General features: G+C 37.2%; 1 protein-coding gene across 1 annotated transcript in view; it reads right to left on the reverse strand.

Annotated features, from left to right (window-relative positions):
• The window catches only part of lsamp (limbic system associated membrane protein), an 84523-nt gene that overhangs the window by 32605 nt on the left and 31796 nt on the right, over positions 1-20122 (reverse strand). The window contains exon 5 of the mRNA XM_088012117.1: positions 15731-15856. Within this exon, the coding sequence (XP_087868243.1) occupies positions 15731-15856 (126 nt within the window). The remainder of the gene's footprint in view (positions 1-15730; positions 15857-20122) is intronic.

A 20122-nucleotide genomic window follows, 5' to 3' on the forward strand; every position in this document is an offset into this window, starting at 1 on the left:
TGCAATTTTTAGCTGGACTGTACTTGATTGCATCTAATGAGGCAATGCAAAAATAAGGCAAGCTGTGCTTATCTTGTTTTATTGCTGGTGTAACAGCATACTGATTATAGACTGGTGGCTGATTGCAGACAAAAAAACAAAAAACAAAAACACAGATCTGAGACCTGCAAAGTGATGAGCCCCCCCAAAGTGCTGGTGGGTGATTCTCACGAACATGGTACAACTTACAACAAAAATAAAAATGCATTGTATGCACACAAAAACACACCTTCTTTATAAAATAGAATCTAATTTTATCTTTCAATGTAAAATTATAACCTCTATGCATATTTTTAAAGGTATTTTTAGACATTTTAGTCTGACTTTGAAGAAATAAATTCATTACCGTAACACAATTTTGATGAAGAAATATGAAACCACAAAAACATTTTTCCACTTTTTTTGGACACCATGGACTTCAGTGTCCACAAAGGAGAAGGTACCAACAAAGAATAGTCATTAATAACAAAATTTATTATTTTAATGTAAACAATTATTTCATTACCGTAACATGAATACAATTTTAAAATCTATTTTTGTTCTAATTTTGTGTTAAATCATTAAATTGAAAAAACAACACAACCATAATATAAAAGAGTCTGACCATTTCATTGAGGAATTAAAAAGTTCATGTAATTCTTTTATCTAATCTAAATAAATTATCATAAAATGAGCATAGCGGTAATGAAAAAACGTATGTCGGTAATGAATAAGAATGTTTCGGTAATGAACACTTTATAATTACACTAACATTTAACTACACATAAATAATAAAATGGCATGTAACAAAACATACATCTGCAAATTAAACATTTTACCAACATTGAGCCATGGAAACAAACCCACAACTGACTTTTTTTCATCTCTGCTTATTGCTTGGAATGTAAGGTTGGGCAATTGGACGAATTCATCAATCCTCAGGAATAGTAGGGCTGTAGTGATTCAATAATCTCACGATACAATACAATACACGATATTCTGCTCACGATACCATATATATTGCGATATTCAGCAAACAATACAATTCAATACACTTTTGCAATTTTCTGAAAGATTTTAGGGGGACAGAGTGATTTTGGTGACATTTTGTGACTTAGAGTTGGATTGAATTAATTTAACTGAAAACTGATTAAAAGCACCAACTACACAACACCTGGCTCTAGTTGGACATGGACACAGACTTAAAGTCAACAGCTGGACAAAATGAATCAAAGAAGTGTTGAGAAGACATGTTTCTTTTAATTGAAACAGTACAAACTGTAGCTTACATGCATTTGTGAAGTAAATAAAGTGCACCAAGTACCCTGCTCTGAATAGTTTGATACCTTTTTAACCTTGACACTTAACATCTGAAGGAATCACTCTAAGCCTGATGACCTAATCACTCTCCTGGCGAAGCAAGCAGTGAGTGAACAAGATGACAGTTGGATGTTACAATACTTGCATTACTATATCGATTTTTTTCTAGGAAAGAAAATATTGATATATATCGCAAAAATCGATATTACACAGACCTGGATAATAGGCTATGTCCTTCACTGGGTGTTTTTTTAATTTTTATTCATTTATTTTTATGTAAGGGTGATTTATTCATTGAGGTGGCTCGGGCATCCTCACCAGATGCCCAAGCCACCTCAACTGGCTCCTCTCAATGTGGAGGAGCAGTGGCTCTACTCTGAGTCCCTCCCAGATGACCAAGCTCCTCACCTTGTCTCTAGAGGAGAGCTCAGAGAAAAAACATTTTAGCCTCTTGTAGCTGTGATCTTGTTCTTTTGGTGATGACCCAAATCTCATGCCCATAAATGAGGGAAGGGTTGTAGATTGGCCAGTAAATTGAGAGCTTTGTCTTTTGACTCAGCTCTCTCTTCACCAGGGCAGACCAGTGCAACTGAGAAAATGTTGCATATTGCTGAACCATAATGGAAAGCCATTACTGCTTACAATGAAAAGCAGTATATGCTTCACTGTGGACGCTGCACCAATCCACCTGTCAATTTCTCACTCCATTTTCCCATCCATGACTACAGATATACTGAGAACTAAACCTGTAGATCATGACCTGATGAAGCCAACAGGACCACATCATCTGCAAAAAGCAGAGATGCGATCCTAAGGCCACCAAAACGGACCCTCTCCACATCTTGGCTGCGTTTAGAAATTCTGTCCATGAAAGTAATGAACAGAATCGATGACAAAGGGCAGCCTTGGCGGAGTCCAACTCTCACCGGAAACCAGCCCGACTTACTGTCAGCCCCTACAGGGCTCCCTGAAGGACACGGTCGAACACCTTTTCCAAGTTCACAATACGCATGTAGATTGATTGGGCGAACTTCCACGGACCCTCCAGGACCTGCTGAGGGTGTAGAGCTGGTCTAGTGTTCCACGACCAAGACAAAACCCACACTGCTCTTCCTGAAGCTTAGATTCGACTAATCCAGAACCACAGAATAGACATTACCAGGGAGGCCCAAGAACCCTCTGTAGTTGGAGCATACTCTGTAGGTGGACCACCCCCCTGGGCTGCCAGTCCAGGAGAACTGCCCCCAGTATACATCTTCTTTCACTCATTCACCTTCCAAGTAAAAATTTGATAGCGGAATATCCTTAACTGAATCGAAAAACCATCAAATTGGATCATGAGTTGAAATGGGTCCCTCTGAATCTAAGCATTTTTGGAAATTTTAATTGATATCCAGCACTACTTCCTTTTTCCCTTCACATTAGGTAATTAATATTTGTTGCCATAAAATAGTATAACCATTTTTCATAAGTAGGAAGTAAATAAAAAACTGCTGTAATTGTGTAAAAAAAACAATAAGAAGGAGCATTAAAGTTTAAATGCACTATGTATTTATCTATGTTTTCATTTCAAAAAGACACTGTTCATCACCGTAATCTTGTTTTTCATTACCGCAACAGGTCTAAAATTGCGCGGTAATGAAAGTTGTGCATTACGGTAATGAGTGAAATTCGCATGAGATAGCTTAAAATGGTAGCATGCCATGGTGAGTCAGCTAAAATTTTTTCACCTACAATACAAATTCCCTGATATCTTCTCTACAGAAAAATATCTAATCATTTACTTTTTAAGCACATGAGGTAATGCACATTACGGTAATGATCGGCTGTGGTGTGCGAATAGGCGTATGCAAGGAGAAACATAACAATTATCATAATCAAAATATGTCAAACAATCTTATTTTTTAGCCATATTTTGTCTTCTCTTCTTTGTGGTACATTATGGGTCAAAATAACTCAATTTTAAAAAATTCTATAAATTTAACAGGACTTCGAACAAGGTGCTACGGTAATGAGTTTTGCACCTCTGGACACTCACTTTTATTAAAATATATTTTATTATTTAATAGGAAATCATTAGATATCACAATATTGAGCTAGTTTACATTATTTTACACAAGTTGGTAGTATTTTTTTATAAACCAGCTTGAATAATTACAATGATAAATTGAGGTGAAAGCATTTTTTTTTACTGTGGACGCATTACGGTAATGAATTTCTGACTCTAAAATTAGTTAAAAAACATTTAAAAAAATATTTTGGTAACTAACAATTAACTGTGCCAAATATTAGAAATGATGATTGTTCAAATAAAAGTGAATTATTTTTAATTTTCATGAGTATGACTTTAAAATCTTCTTAGACATTCAAATGACTGGGTTCGTGAGAATCACAAATGATTGTAATGACACGAGCAGAGTTCAAACTCTGTGCAAAATAAACTTCCAGACAGCTGGTGATGTGGAGCCGCGGCTTTGACCTGCGTCTCTCTGACAAGGACTTATCACCTCACACTTCACTCTGACAATCAACTGGCCTGCCAGCTACTCTCCTTCGGTAACAGCTTGGTATTTAATGATAAGTTTGTATACGTGCTGTCTCCTGCCTAATCTGCTCACCCTCTCATTCTACAAGGGACAAACACTGCCTAGCCCTTACATTTACGTACTCTTGGCCAGCTTCACTCCTTCCTGAGAGATAGAGAAATGCGTGCACAAGCACGCCGTTCACTCCGACGTCGTCTCTTTCTCCTGAGAGCGAGCTGAGGTGCGGAGGCCGTCATACCTTAACGTTGGCAGAGATGGCAAGATGACGAATTATCAGAGGGAGGGAATGAAAGAGAGAAGAGAGAAGATGTAGACGTAACGACAGCCGAGGATGGATGGCGAGACGGAGGAAGAGGAGGAGAGCTTTCCTATTAAGGCGACAGTCCTGAGGAGACTGTCTTGGAACACAGCCGATAACGCTGAGGATGGCGTGGGAGGGACGTCAAGGGCGCTCAGTGTCAAACCATTAAAGTACTACTCTTCCAAGCGCTGTTTAAATAAAGCTCGCGACTTCAGTATGCAGCAGCTTCATACAGCAGATGAATGCGAGCCGCAGTCTAAATCGATTCATTTCAACACGGTGTTGCAGTGAAAAGCATCATTGGGCGTTCATGGCTTAGCATTTACAGGCAGTTGATACTATTATCCACAACTCCATAAGTGTGAAGCACAAGGACATCATTAGCAGTAATCCCTGTTGATGGCCAGGTAATACTGCTGAGGGGAATATGCCTGTCATGCTTGGGTTTCCTCTTTATTGTTGTTAATTGATTGAGCTGCCAAACTGTGGCCTTGGAAATATTCCTGTTCTCCATAATCTAAAATACAGTGGCTTACAAAACTATTTACATCTTTGAACATTTTCTACATTAGTTAGAGCTGCAAATTTAAAGGTTTTTCGTTTGGATTTTACGAGATTGATCACATAAACTTGAACGCTTCCCATTGTTATCGCGTCAAAGAACCCTCTTTCCTTGCAGATAAACTTAACTTTCCTACTGACCAAACATACTAAGCTAAGCTATGATTTTTGTATTTTGTACATAAAAACATTTTTAACATATAGTCATTGCTAGAATATAATGGTTCGGATTAAGCAATATTCACGTGTTCAAATGGCCCAGTCAGAACCAAGACCCAAATCCAATTATGAATCTGTGATAAGACGTTTCTGTTAACAGGTGATTTCCAGTCTGACTGAGCATTTTTACAAAGAAGAACAAAGCAATTCAGTCTTCAGATAGTTGTGCTTATCTGGCAGAGGCAAATGCCAAGAGGCTTTCAGATTTACTTACAAGGAAAGGGGGATTCTACGAAGCAAAACATCGGGAACAACAAGAGAAATACACACGACCAGTTTTGGATTTTGAATTTCAAAAAGATTTTTAAAAGCACAAATTCATTTTTTATTTTACAATTCACAACTATTCATCAATTGGTATATCACACAAAACTACAGCAAATCAAATTAATTATTTTGCATGGCAGTGCATTACCCCTATACTATCTTTGTGGTTTCTTTATAAGTATGCATTTGTATGACTTTTTATGGTTGCGTTTACAGCTGCCTGTAGTGCGTTCGTCCCACAAAAGCAAGCGACTGACAAACTCCAGAACTTCAAAAGAAGTGAGTGGCTCTTTAATGCATAATTTACCATGTTTTCATGATTGTACTTGCTGTAACTAATGAGAAGAACAATTTCCTACCAAGTGAAACTAATTGTTCACATACTAAAGTGGCTCTCTTCTTCTTTATCCGTCTGTTGCCTTTTCTGTAGTGTTCCCTCAATCTGTCTGGAAAGCACAACACCTTCCGTTTTCTTTTTTAAATCTTGCTTGCTCTGTGTGGTTCCTCCTTGTGTCATGGAATACTACAATCAACCAGAAAGCCGAGTGATTTTCATACTTGTCCGGCTTCTATTTTGGTGGTCTGATATGCATGAAGGGAAGCATTCCTTGCTTGACTGGCGGCTCTATTTCTCCCGTCATTGTGCCACACGGGGTGCCACCATTCTTCCGGCATCCCGCCACCCAGGAGTTCCACTCTATAACCTCTGGCAACTCTTCTGAGCAATTTAAAGAAAGAGGGACAGACTCCTGCTGGGATCCAGTCAGCTAAAGTGAGGATCAGCAGCACACTTGAAGGTCTCTGGACACCCACAGAGCAGAACAGTACAAGTTCTGAACAAATGCACTGTGTCAAAACCAGTCTCTTTATCCAAACTACTGGACTCCTCACAACTTGTTTTATGTCATTTTCTTTCTCTAATATCAAAAGTTGGACTTGTATTCCCTAGCAGAGCAAATCAGAAATTTTATTTTCGAAAGGTAGCCGAGATTACACAAATGGTGGAAAGATATGTTGTAGATTTAGTAAAGCTGTGTAAAACGGCCTAAAATAAATGAGCAAATCTATTGCAGTAGCATAATCTTATTCAGTGGGGAAACTACTTTTTAGAGTTGAACATAATTTAAATACAATTAAATTAGGTATTCATGACTTTCTTATTTCCTGAGGTATAAATATGATATGACTCAAAGGCCCATTTCATTCGCCCATTGGCTGTTAGACTGGACGACAACTCATATTTATCGTGCCGCTTTGACAGAGAATGGGATGGTGAGGAAGGTAAGTAAAAAAAAAAAATCTCCCAAGCTTTGTGTTAATGGAAAGCAGTAAGGAGTTGCATTTTTGGATCAGGTTCCCCATTATAACCCCCATTATAGTTTACATCCTAAATGTTGCTTTGGGGGAATGCCAGAAAAATAGCCTTTTTTGTCTGACCACCAAAAACATAAACATGAAGAGTTTACTGAGATCAAGTTGTCTTTGGTCAGATGAAACAAAGATCGACCTTGTCGGAAGCAAACATCACAAGATGGATAACATAATTTAACACAAAAGTGAAGTGAAGCATTTTAATAGATACAGACGAAGCAATAGAAAGGTAACAAATTTGCTCTAGAGTAACGAATCTCCCCATGTCACCCGGTGGGGCCCCCGGGCTCCACCTCCCAGCAGTCCATTCTGAGCCTCAGGTGGCTGGCACCTGTTTGAATGCAGCCTTGAGAAGAGTCAGGGTAGAAAAGAGAAAGTAAACAGGATGATGCTTGTGCTTCGTTCATGCGTCACTTGCCTCACACGCTCTCTCACTCTCTTTGTGTCACCCTCTTCTCCTACACAGCGCGGTTTCCGGTGCGCACCATTGCTACGTTGCTGCAGTGAGACAGTGCTCAGTGGAAATGGGAAGTTTGACACTTTTAAGAGTGCTCACTCTTGTGGCACAGCTCCCAAACATCTCGTGATTTATTATCATCTTAGACTCATATTTTAGCTTAAGTTGCCAAATATGAGTGTTTTGTATGTTAATAAATCCTTCTGCATTAAGTGCTTTTGTGAGAAGTCTATGCTTGCCTAATTTTATGCATTTGTTCTGTTACAAAATCAATCATTCTTTCTTGCTTCTCATCAACATTTTAATTAAAGTTTTCATTTTTATTCAACACAAAAAAATGAACAAACCACTGCTGAGAAATATACTGAAGAGAATAGGAAAAGAAAAAAAAGAACTAAACTTAGAAACCAAATGATGTCCTCAGTGCAGGTTGACATTCAGAGGAATCAAAAGCCTCGGCCTGGATCGATTCGGAAATACTATAGAAGCAGAGTAAATATTGTGGTGTTGCCAAAATTAAAAGTATTAGATGCAGGCGTGTTAAAAAACTGTGGCACCTGTAGATTTTCATGGATTTATTTATTTATTTTCTGATTCTGAAACAAAGCACTCAATTAAGTTTTGATTGATTTTTTTTTTTCTTTATTTAGAGCGAGATTATAGTGGTGATGTAATTGCATTGATATTACATGGATACTATTAAAATAAATAAATGACTTTTGGACATATTTACTCTTCTGGATTTACTTTGATCCCTGGATAAATGGGCCATGTGTGGTTAGTAAATGCTTCAATCTTTTTCTTGATACTGAAGAGTATCCTAAGATAGAAAGACAAACTGTGCAAATTATAGTTTCTTTCATTCTTATTTGTACTTAGTGGAAGACAACAAGGATACTGAATGTTCCCTGCCCTATAAATACAAGAAAAGCGATGTACTTCCATATTTTTGTATGAACTGTAGATGCCCACAACATTACGTGATTAAAATCTACAATATGCTTTTTTTCTGTTGGATATGTGGGATCAATTTATGCATCTCTATTTCTCCTCTCAGTAATTCAATAAAAAAAAGAAAGAAAAAAAAACTTCAATTATGAAATGCTTGTTTTGTGTATGCTGGGTTCTTGTAATTACATTTAAATAATCAGAGCTCATTGTAGCCAGTACTTTTACTCTCAAATTCTTTAAGTATACAGCAGTTCAATCAGGAAATTATAAAAGCACATCCTTTAAAAGATTTACATGGATTAAGAGAGTTCAGTTAAATGGTCATAAACCTGTTACCTCAAAAAGTAGATTTTCCTAAAGGTTTTATGATGATGAGCCAGAAAAGATCTAAGCAAAGCCAAAACTGGAATGAGCTGCGCCTCATCCGAATGATATGGATAATCATTTATAATGGTTCTTTTTAAAAGACACTCTGCTGCTTTGGCATATGGAGGGCGCAACATTTGGCAGGGACTTATTGTCACATAAATCAAAGAAAAAGATGTTCACAATGCTGCGTACTTGATTCAGCAAAACAGAGAAGGAACACTGGCTTAAGTTAAGAAGACGAGGTGTTAAACATTGTTAATGTAAGTAGGCAAAAACATTAATATGAATAATAAGAAACTTTTTTTAAAAAAAAGTAAGTTTCTTCCCTTTGTTTTTCCTTTGATGGTTTAATTGTGGTTGTATTTCATCTACGGTAATTAACCCAACACTGACTGTCATCATTTTCACATTAAAATGTCCTGACAGACACTATTATTTTCTTAATGATTATTTTCCAAACACTAAATACTGATGCAAAACAAAAATAATTTGGAATTAAAACTGTTGTCAATTTTAATTCCAAGTTAAAATTGTATGGTGGCAGTCAAAATCAAATGTAACCTCAAGGCACTTTACAAAACAAAAACATATTCAGTTGAGACGTATAGATATATACAATTATCTGGATATAGAGATGTTCAGAATTTATGCACTCCAATCCTGTCCTTTTTTATAAATCATTTCTGTTTTATTGTGCTAACTGGTAAAATGTTTTCTGACAAAAGAAGCTCAGACAATTTTGTTGAGTTACTGACTTTGCGTCAATTTCTTCTCATGAACAATCATGTCAGAATAATATACTCATGAGCATGGCACTGTCCATTCTTTTTTGTGAACTATCAAACTGCATGTCAAAAAAATCTAAATTAAAGAAAAATATATTTTTTCCATTTGAAAAAAAAAACAAAACAAACTATTGCTAATTTTTATATTTAAATCAACAGCAACAGCTTTAATACTGGCAATATAGTTAAGCCCCTGTGACTCCATCCTGTCAAAGGGAAGCATTAGCTTTCAAAAAATTATGTCTACTGATCCCCAAATGCATTTTTTATTACATAGGTGGATGCCTAGTCAATAGCAAGTGGATGCCTCCAGTTTTGTGCTGTGCAATGAGAATAAATAATTTCACAGCCTTCTTCCAACCATTTAATTAGCTCTCTTCAAAAAGTTCTCAAACTGGCAAAACCCGGACCGGGTATTTCATCGATGACTGGCAGAGATGTAGCAAAGCATTTAAGTCTCAAGACGAATGTCTAGCAATAGCTTGGGAAAAGCTAAAAAAAATTAGAAAAAACATTTCCTCCATAAAAAAAATATATTTTTTTATGGAGAAAATGTTTTTTCTAATCAAAAACTAGAACTATTAACTACTATAGAAGTTCTGGTTTGAACAATCTTTATTCGATATACAATGCATAATATATAATATGCATCAAAATATGCTTGTCCCAATCTTACCATTATCTCCTTAGAAAAAACAATTAAAAACTTTTTTTTTTTTCCCAGCCTGAAAAATTATGTTGTATATTCAAAATTGTGTTTTGTTTGAGGAGTAACCCAGTTGGTGTTTATGAATTGCATCTTAGTAAAAGTAAAGCTAAGCAATTCCCAATAGTTATCATCATGCAAATATCAACCCCACACTAATAAGATGCTTTGTTCTCTTCATTTGTCAATATGAGCAAGTGAATATGTGCAAGCCTGCCACAACAAGAGCATCTTCTCATCATTATGTTGTAATATTTCAGCAAGAAGAGATCGTCTCAACCTGTAGAATAATTACAAGCTTATGTAAACCACAAACATGTCTTGACATCTAATGTTTAGTTAGACCATTGTAAACATCGCTTGAAAAGTTGTACCATTTGCACAATTCGTCTCTAGCTCCTACTCCTGCCAACACTAATGAGCACCAGGTTTGATATACTTGTATCTCTTGCTGTATTGTCATGTCAGTTCCTGTTGGCTGCAGTTTCGAAACAAGAGCTATGTATTGGCAGACTTCAACAAATCACAGATTTTATAGTCTAGATTCAAATCAAGTTCAGTGAAATGTAAGCAATCGACTGTCAGAGCTCGTGTCTCGGTGACAAACGTATCGTCGGTCTCTATGTTGGAGCCCAGTTATGCATCTATTTTCATCACCGCAAAAAAAAGCAATTTCTGGTTAGATTTCCAACCAGCCAGCTGCAAGCTAGTTTGTCATTAAGAAGCCAAACACGTCAGTTTTAATCTAATTAGCTGTATGATAACCAACAGAAATAGTCAGCAGCATCGGTGAAAAAGCGGGGCAGAGCTAAAATGCAGCTTGGATGCATTGTAGAAACAGATGACAACAGTAATGAACCTGGACACCTTGAGAATTACTGCTACAACCGTGCAGTAAATAAATCCTAAAATGAAATGTCAGCTGAAACAGTTAGCGTCATTTGTCACTCGTAATTTAATCCTAAAGGAGTACATCAGGTTTTCCTCATGAAGTTTTACCATCAAGGCTTCTAACCAGACAAACTATGAAGATGACAAACCTTGGAATAATTTATAATGAATATATAATATTCAATTTGGTCTGATAAATTGATTTTTTTGCACCATGGAAAAAGCTACACCACTTTAAGAGAGTTTATGTGTAGATCCAGAAATTATTTGCTTGTAGATTCTGCTAAACCTGTCAAGACCGTGCCAGTCATTGCATATATTGCAATTTCTCATTCATACCAACTCTGCAGACCTAAAGAGGATTTTAATGGAAAAGTCAGACATGTCTGGCTGATGAACATCTCTCAGCTGCCGCCATTACTCCAAAGGACTTGTCTCATGTGGCCTGAAGATAATTTTCTTGTTGAGTGAGCCTGGGTGCTCAGGCATTTCTATTCTCTGCTGATATCCTTGAGTTCTTAAGGATTTTCAAATTAATTGATTTCGACTCTTTAGGGACACATAAGTGCAAACATGCAGCAGGAAATAGCCAAGAGTGCAGTGGAACTGTAGAGCACAAGGGTTTGTTCTGTCCTTGTGTTTGTATGCCACCTAATTTTCTCTCAAAGACCTATTCAAATTAACATGTGCATAAAGTCATCAGTCTGCATCTCCATATTTATGTAATCATACACGTGGGAGCTTCTGCCAGACTTCTAGCATGAGCGTAGTTGCTTTGATATTTATCTATTTATTGAATAAAATCTAAAATGGTAATAATGCTGTTTTGTTCTCTTTTTGTCTTGCCTTATTCTCATTGGTGTAAGCAACAGGGAATATGAACAAATGAGTGGTTAATAAGTTCAGTGTAATAAGGTGTAAGCTCTAGCAATGACCTTGTGGCATTTTTTTATTTTTTTTAATTTTGTGTATTTGTGTAATGGTGTCATTTATGCAACAGTTTAAAATAAATATGGTGTCTTTATGCTATTATAGCAAGCAGTTCAAATCGAAAATGCATGTGCAGCCATGCTGGTATGAGATTAAAAACTCGATTCTTATCCTTGTGACACAGTTGAGTGTTTGCTTTGTGTCTCCTTGGTGTATGCAAATACATTTAAGTATTGCCTTTCTCATTCAACTGTTTTATGAATTTTACAACATAGTGCACATAATTTGATCTCAAGGTAAACCAGATGGGAATAGATCGTTTTGGAAATTTTGTCTAAAAATTCAACACTAGGAGTTTCACAGTTCAGAGAGACTCCACGTGTGCTGCGCATAAAGCCATGGCCAAAATTAGTCATACCTTTGGCAGGTTTAGGATTTCATAGATTCTCATAGGAAGTGAAGAAGGCATCAGTCAAAAGATAACAATCTAAAACAAAAATAAATGTTAAAGGTCTCATACACATGTCTAAATAATTAATAGAAAATCATTTATAGGCATGTCAGCAGTCAAAACCTTCTGATATTTGCTGGTCATCTTTTGCATGTTTCCACTAGTATAGTGATCTTTGGTGACATGCTCCAAGTCTTTTAGGTCAGAAGGCCCCCTTGCCATTATCCGAATCCTTCGCTTACTCCACCGATTAACTATCAGATTAGAGTCAGGAGTCCGACTGGGCCACTCCAGTCACAAGGACAATTTAGGTAAAATAAAAGTTTACTTGAAACATATATCTTCCAGGTATATGAATAAAGTTGATCTTAAATGTAGCCTCCACCATAACAGAATAATATGATTTTTTTTCCCCTATATATGTATTTTTTTTAATAATTTGTTTTCGCATAATAACCTGTCAACAGACAAAGGTTTATCTTGGATTTGCAAAAAATGTTAAAACATATACTTAGGTATGATAGCAAACGTGAAAAGATCTGAGTAAGTGTGAAAACAGCTTTAGAGAGCAGAACAAAGGCTTAAATTGCACACCACATACAAGCTTGACTCTTCAATTTGACTGGCAGTTTGTTTCCTGTGAACATCTGGGGTCCTTGCAAAAAGTCGAGAAGCTTGGTAGCTAAGCGCAGCAGTGTGAAGGGGCGAGCCTGCCATCTGCCAGACACCATTATCTCTCCCGGCACACACTCATGAGCTGCATCAGACTTAAGGTTTCTGCAGAGCAAGACTCCCATAAAACAGCAGCCAAAATAATAACAGTGCCAGTGTTTTCAAATTAAGTGCTGCTCTCATCTCAGGAAGCCATATGTGGCATGCAGACATATAGTGCAGGCTTCAATCCTGCCTGTGCATTGACCGTTTCTTTTTTTGTGTGTTTATTTTTTTTTGTTTCACTCTCCCTTCTTGTTTAAAATATGTGTTTCTCAATAACACACAGGCAAAGCAAATAAAAAATATAAAACAAAGCAACGTTATGAAAACAGAATTTGAAATGGCAAATAAAAGCAGACTGTTGTAGCTCAGATATTAGCTTTTCTGTACCTCAATAGATACTTTCATCTATCCGTCCAAACAAAATACCATCAATGTATACACAGGTATTTCAACACTTTTATTAGAAATCTGAACTACCCTCTGTTTTGACTTTATAGGCAATAATAATAAAAAAGTTTTCCACTTCCACTGCACTTCAGAGAAGCTTGCAGACTGTCTGATCCACAAGGCATGTAAAATTAGGGAGAACAAATTGGCCTTCTTTAATGCCTATATGGAAAAGAGGCCAATAGACCTCTCCAATTTATTCAGGCTGCAGGTGCAGGAAACAGATGTGGTCAGTGAAACATGTCTGGAGTACTGACAAGATGACGAGGCAAATGATAAAGAGAGATGAGCATAGAATGGCTTTCCATCAGCACAAATCTCTCATCAAATCTGGGATTTCATCAACTCCACAATCTTCATCCATCACTCTACGAGCTTATCGGGGACCTGAGACATGCATTGTTTCTCTGAAAAAGCGCTACATCCCGAAAGCAAAATGCTGCCAACATCTGAGGAAACTAAAAAGCCTGTAAAAGCTTCAGGTTGTAATTGCTGTCATAAATAATGCCAAGGTCATTACGATTTGGCAAGGATTTGGAGAAAGGAAAGCAATTATTTTAATTTCAAAGTGAAAACAAAACATGTCACTTCATTAATATCAAAAAAGATAACATGAATGACTGCATAAATATGTACCGCATTTGACATCAGATGCATCACTGGCTGCCCTGAGTCGGACTGGATACGGCACATCTGGTCAATCAACTCTTCCTAACAAGCTTGAGCTTTGTCAGATGGCTTCGGGATCAATCTTTTTTTTTTTTTTTTTTTTTAATATCCACCATAAGATTGTAATATGAATCCGATCTGGTCTTTGAACTGGGAGCGCCTCGGTGTCCTACTTTTTCTCTTTGAGCCATTTCTGAATAGCTTTGCTGTTTATTTGGGGTCATTGTCTTGTTGAAAATCATATATCCTGCAGTATATTTCACTGACAGTCAAATCAGATCATCCTCTTGGATTTGGCAATATTTTCTGTTTTCCCAGTGCCTGCTGCATAGAAGTACAACCAGAGCACGATGCTGCCACTGCCATGCTTCATGGTGGGTAGAGTTTTTGTTGATGTCTGCTTGTTGGTATTTGTTGTGCGGTTGAACTGCACAGCTTAAGGAAAAAAAAACAAAACAACTGTGACAATGTTGCTGAAAGAAAACATTGTCCAACATTATTGTATTCATTATTATTTTCTGCTTATCCGGAGTCAGATGGGGAGGCAGCAGCCTAAGCAAAGAAGCCCAGACTTCCCAGCCACTTGGACCAGCTCCTTTGGAGGAATCCCAAGGCGTTCCCCAGCCAGCCAAGAAATGTAGTTCCTTCAGTGTGTATTTAGGCATGGTTTAATTCCACCACAGTTCATGGTTCATAGATGACTCCATGACTTCCAGCAGCGTTTTTCACAGCAGCCTTGTTGGAAAAACAGACAGACCTCTAAACATTTCTAACCAGACAAACGTGAAGACTGTACACCTTCCCAGTTATACCAGTTGCCAGTGAACAAGGGAGTGTTGGGTTTTTTGCAAAGTAATGTAAATTTTTGTTAATCCCCCACTGGTAGCTGATCAGGTTTGGGGTCAATTCTTTTGAAACGTTGAGGACAATTTGCTCACATTCCAATGACCATAGCTGCTTCTTTTATTTCTATGTTTGACATTATTAGAAAGCTTAGAATCCACACTTTCAAAATCTGTAAATAATTCAAAACGCCCCTGGGGAGACTTGCTCTCGATGTTGTTGCGGCTAGTCACAAATTAACCTGATGTTTTGGAAAGATGAGCTTTGGCAGTTTTATTTGCTACAGTCAGGCCTGTTGAACCAATGAATGAATGAATGAATGAATGAATAAATAAATAAAATTAAAAAGAAGCTGTACGACAACATGAAGTAGACTAAAGGATCTCAAGAAGACGCATTTAATGCCCAATTTATTTTTATTTTTTTTACAATTATAGATCGCAAACAATTAAAAACATTAAAACATGGAGCAATGGTGAACCTTGCCCATCCTACTAGAATTACTTTATGAATGTACTGATTACACATTCATGGGGACACAAAACACGGCAAGCCTTTCTTTCCTTACTGAAGGTATGTTTAAGTTCATCCATGATTAAATTAACTATTTATTTAAAAATAAAATCTGTCATATTTACTCAGGTTTTCCTTGTCTATTATTCTGCAACATTTCATTGAGGGGACAAAATAGAAAAAGCCTGTAGGATACCAAATATATTTCTTACAGCAACTTCACATGGTGAAATATGTATTTCTAGATTTAGATGCAGTATTTCAAACTGTGTTTGCGTATCGGGGGTGTGGTAAGAAACTGAACATTAACGGTATATAATGACAAAATCTGTCTCACAGCCTGTGAGACACCTGGACAAAATAACCAAAATAATGAGCAATGTTTGCATGTTTCTTACCTGAGGGGTTGAGCAGCCGCCAGGTGATTAGAGGGTCCGGCCTGCCACTTGCCAAACAGCTGAGTGTCACGTTGCTGCCCTCATTTACAATGATGTCTTCTGACACCTTGTAGATTGTAGCTGGAACTGTGGACACAGGAGATTTGATGTGTGATTGCACTGAAGCCAGAGTATAAATAATCTCATGAATGTTTCACATAACTCTCAGAATACGTTTTCACATGAGGCAAGTGGTGATATAAAACAGGGATGACAATGGAAAAAAAAAAAAAGAAGAATGTATTGCTCTTGAGAGCATAGGTGGGTTTTTTAGAAAACTTTTTTCTGTTAAATTTCGCCTATAGAGGCAGATCCAAATAATGTGTTGAAAACAAAGATCTCAATAAGCAATTTAATCTTCTGCCCTGGAGCCCAAGCTCAAATAGACAGATTGGTTCTTTTGTCCTGTGGGAGATCCGACAGTTGTTTCGTGCTGATTTTGAGTCAAACACACCTTGAGAAGGCGGGCTTTAATGCATGATTCATAATGTATAGGTTAAAGGTTGAGTTTACCTTCCTTTTTTGTATTCAGCCGTGTCTGATTATTATTCTCCTTTGCAATCTCTGTTTACTCTGGTCTCCCAGTCCTGTCACTTTTAATAAAATAATACATAAATAAGTAAAAAATAAAGCCTCAAAACGAGAGATTTGGGAGGAGAAACGAGCTCTGACATATTCTGAGGGTAAAAGTGATAAAGCAAGTCATCAGCTAGCATGTAATCAATCATGACTGATGCAAAGGGCATTCATCAAGAGTTTCACAACTCTAAAGTGGCATAGATGAATAATGGTAAAGCAGAAATGCAGCCAGAAATGATGATGAACAATGGTGAATATAATGAAGTTCATTCATGTTTAATTTAAATCAAATAAAATATATATTTTTTCCACGTCTAAAACATTGATTATGGAACTACTTGAAGTTTTACTTTGCAACATTGAATGAGTTTGAAAATCTAAACCATTTCTTTTTCCCTGATCTGAGTCCATCTTTACAAGCTAAAACTTTCCTTTCCTTCAGTGTAACCTTATAATATCAGTAAACAAAGCAATAACCATGTGCAGTCTGGTCTGAATGCAGGTTTGCCTTTCATATTAATATTGACAGTGAAACTATATTTCCCTGCAGTGGTCATGAAAGCCCATTTTGTCCAAGATTAAAATAGTATTTGCTTTATGGATTGTGGAAATTGCAGAAAAATTCACCGAAGTTATGTCATAAACTCCAATCCTGCATGCATGCTGTTAGGTGGCATGGAAACAACAACAACAACAACAAAAAAAACAGCAACTTTTTTTGTGCTTTGTTTTGTACAGAGAACTGAAGCAGGACCTTTTCATTCTGTCATTTTGACAGATGCGGTCAAAAGCATTCAATCATAATCTATTTTTACGTGTCATTTTTAAGAATAATTACAATGACATTTAACTGCATATGCTTTTCACTTGGTTTAATCAATGCTCAACAAGCTGAACAGAGAATTCACATCTTTCAAATTGACAATCAGAAGTCAGCAAGACTCTCTGGACGAGGCGCACCAGACCCGTCCAGACAGATACACCGAGTTCATTGTCCAGATGGGATTTCTTTTTCATTGATTGTTTTTACTAGTGTTAGAAAAGAGACTTCAGTTCATACTAAAACTTAACTATTCTGCTGAATACAATGTGATGGGAGTCATCATTCAAGTGTCCTTGTTTGCAATCTGATGTTTTACAAAATACTTTTAAAGTCACTGAGGATGGTCTCTGATCATTATTTGCAGACATTTATGCAAATAAATGTCTGCATAAATGTCAGACATTTCTCAACCTGCAACAGACTCTACATATAGTAAAGGTAATGTTGGGTCATTAGGCTTTATAATATCGCAAATACATGTGGTTGCTTTGTGAAATCGGTTTCACTCATTTAATATTTTACAGAATTTGTGGCCATGGATAGATGGAACTTCAATCCTTGTTTGATCAAGCAAATGAATCACAGGACTAATTTCATAGTTGATCCCCAAAATTTCTTCCATTATGGAAATAAGATCCTAGAGTGCGTATTAAGGTTCTGAGGGTTCTAAATTGGATTTTAAGCCACTTTGATTAGCGCTGAAGGCGACCATTCTACCATTGTTCTTTTTTTGTTTAGCAAAATTGCAGGAAAAACCTTTGTAAGAAATAGATCTCCTATATTTCACTGCATGAACCACTAAACGGCGTAAAGGAAGTACTTTGCAGGACGGGCTTTGGAGACTGCCAGCGTAGCAGTTTTTTGAGGCTTCAATATCCCCATTTATCACCATCTGCCAATGCCAAGGACAGCGCTGCTTTTGACTCATTCTGCAGATAAGACGCACGCTGCCACTTCTGACGTACATCATGAGGTCCCTGAAGTATACAGGAAACGAATAATGTTGACCCTTTCCATCTTTGACACCAGGTGTTTGAAGTTCATCCTTTAGTTCATCAGGGCCAGAGCCTCTCTCCACAAGGAGATTAGTCCCTTTTGTTGCTCAACAAATAGACAACATGCAGGTTTCAAGGTGCCACATTAAGTTAGTTAAATCAACAATAGGCCACACTTTAAGCTGGAAAGATTTTTCGTCAAGATACAAATTTTTTAAGGCAGGGCTTTCAGGTTTCTTTTTAACTCTTTGGAGATGTCTCAAAAAATTTCCTTTGTCAAAAAGTATGTGCTGGTGTGTATATCTTTCTGACACTTGTGACAAACAAAATATTTTGTTAGAACATAGAGAATAATTAGAGTAAAAATATTTTTAAAGTAATTTATTCTGCCTCTCCAAGCAGCGATAGAAATGTTTTAACTTAACTTAAAATCCAAGTTGTTTCAACTAGGCTCTTTATAGGACTTAACAACAAAAATGTTGCATGTCATTGCTGATTGGTGTTAGTTTTGCTGTAAATCTGAGGATGCTAAAAGCCCTGCTTCTAGTGGGTCACCTAATTGTGAAGGGTTATCCTTTGCCAATTCCTTTTTCTGGATGTACCTCTTGTCATTAGTAAAACTTTCTCTCTCCTCCCTTCCTGAGGGAATGCTTTCAAATAAAGGCCATCAATGCCAAAAGATGGATGACGATAAATGCATGTCAAACGTAGAATAAAACCTTTAGTGCTGCAAAAACACTTGAGACTATGGCTAAAAATCATCTTACAGCTCGACAACAACACTGAACATACAGCCAGAGCTAACTGACTGAAAATTAATGAAAAAACTATCGCAAGAATTGAAGATTGCTGTTCAAAGTTGTTCTAAACACCCAAATAAGCTTATGTTTTGCAGCTCTTTTGCAGAAATGAACCAAAGGAAAGTTCAGACTATAGATATATTTGATAGATGTCTCTATGAACTATTGACACCAAGGGGTTGGGAGCTGAATTCAAATGCGTTCCAATTTTTTATGTGCAAAATATCTTGAAAGCACTTTAATCCTTTCCCTCTACAATTATACGCTGTTTTCTAAGACAGGAAATCCTAATTTAGTATTTAGAAGTGAATGGTTGTAGTCTGATGTAAGACTTGTTAATTGGTCCAAAACAGGACTTTATGATTGTTGTGCCTGAGACACTTTTTCCCCATTTCTCCATCTCAACATCAACAGCACTCCGCGAACGGCACACGTTTAGAATCTATACTGAAAGCTTTCAATGATATGGAGCAAAACAGTCGTTTGTGAGCAATGTATCGTGTGGGAATTGTTGTTTTCTAAATCTGATAGTGTTGAACTCATTGCTCATTCCTTCACATCGACTGCATTTTCAAAGAAACGGTATTTCAATCTCTGATTCCCCAGCAAGGGTATTATTGGAGCTTTATCTCTGCACAACAACACTAACAGCTTTCTCCCATCCAACGTCCCTCCATCTCTCTGTCTCTCTCACTCACACACATAACGCCCCGCTGGAAACCATCTGCCTAATACCAACTGACAGGGCAGTCACAATCATGCCACGCAGCATCTTCACCGAAGTCATACAGAGTTATTGCTGTAGTCAAATGACCTAGCAGAAATGAAGATGTTCTTTCCAGATGTGGCAAAATGAAACAACAAGGGTTGCTGAGGCGGGGGGGGCTCTCCACAGAAGTGACAAAGGACCAAATTGTCAATTGTTTTTTCTTTTTTTTTTTTTCTTTTATTTATTGATTTTCATCTACAAATCGGCTGTTGGGGTCTTGGTGGGGGGAAAACTGATGAGTGGGAGGTGTGACTGGCAAATAAATCTTCAGAAGCTGATAAAATAAATGGATGGGAGGGGACACGACAGCTCATGCTGCGATAATCCTGTCGCATATAAAAACGGGGAAGGAGGGACAGAAGTGTGGGCGAGAAACGAAGACGGAGA

This window comes from Poecilia mexicana, unplaced genomic scaffold (genome assembly GCF_051168715.1).
Source record: "Poecilia mexicana isolate PSO_F unplaced genomic scaffold, ASM5116871v1 scaffold_13, whole genome shotgun sequence".
In the NCBI taxonomy this organism is placed as follows: Eukaryota; Metazoa; Chordata; class Actinopteri; order Cyprinodontiformes; family Poeciliidae; genus Poecilia; species Poecilia mexicana.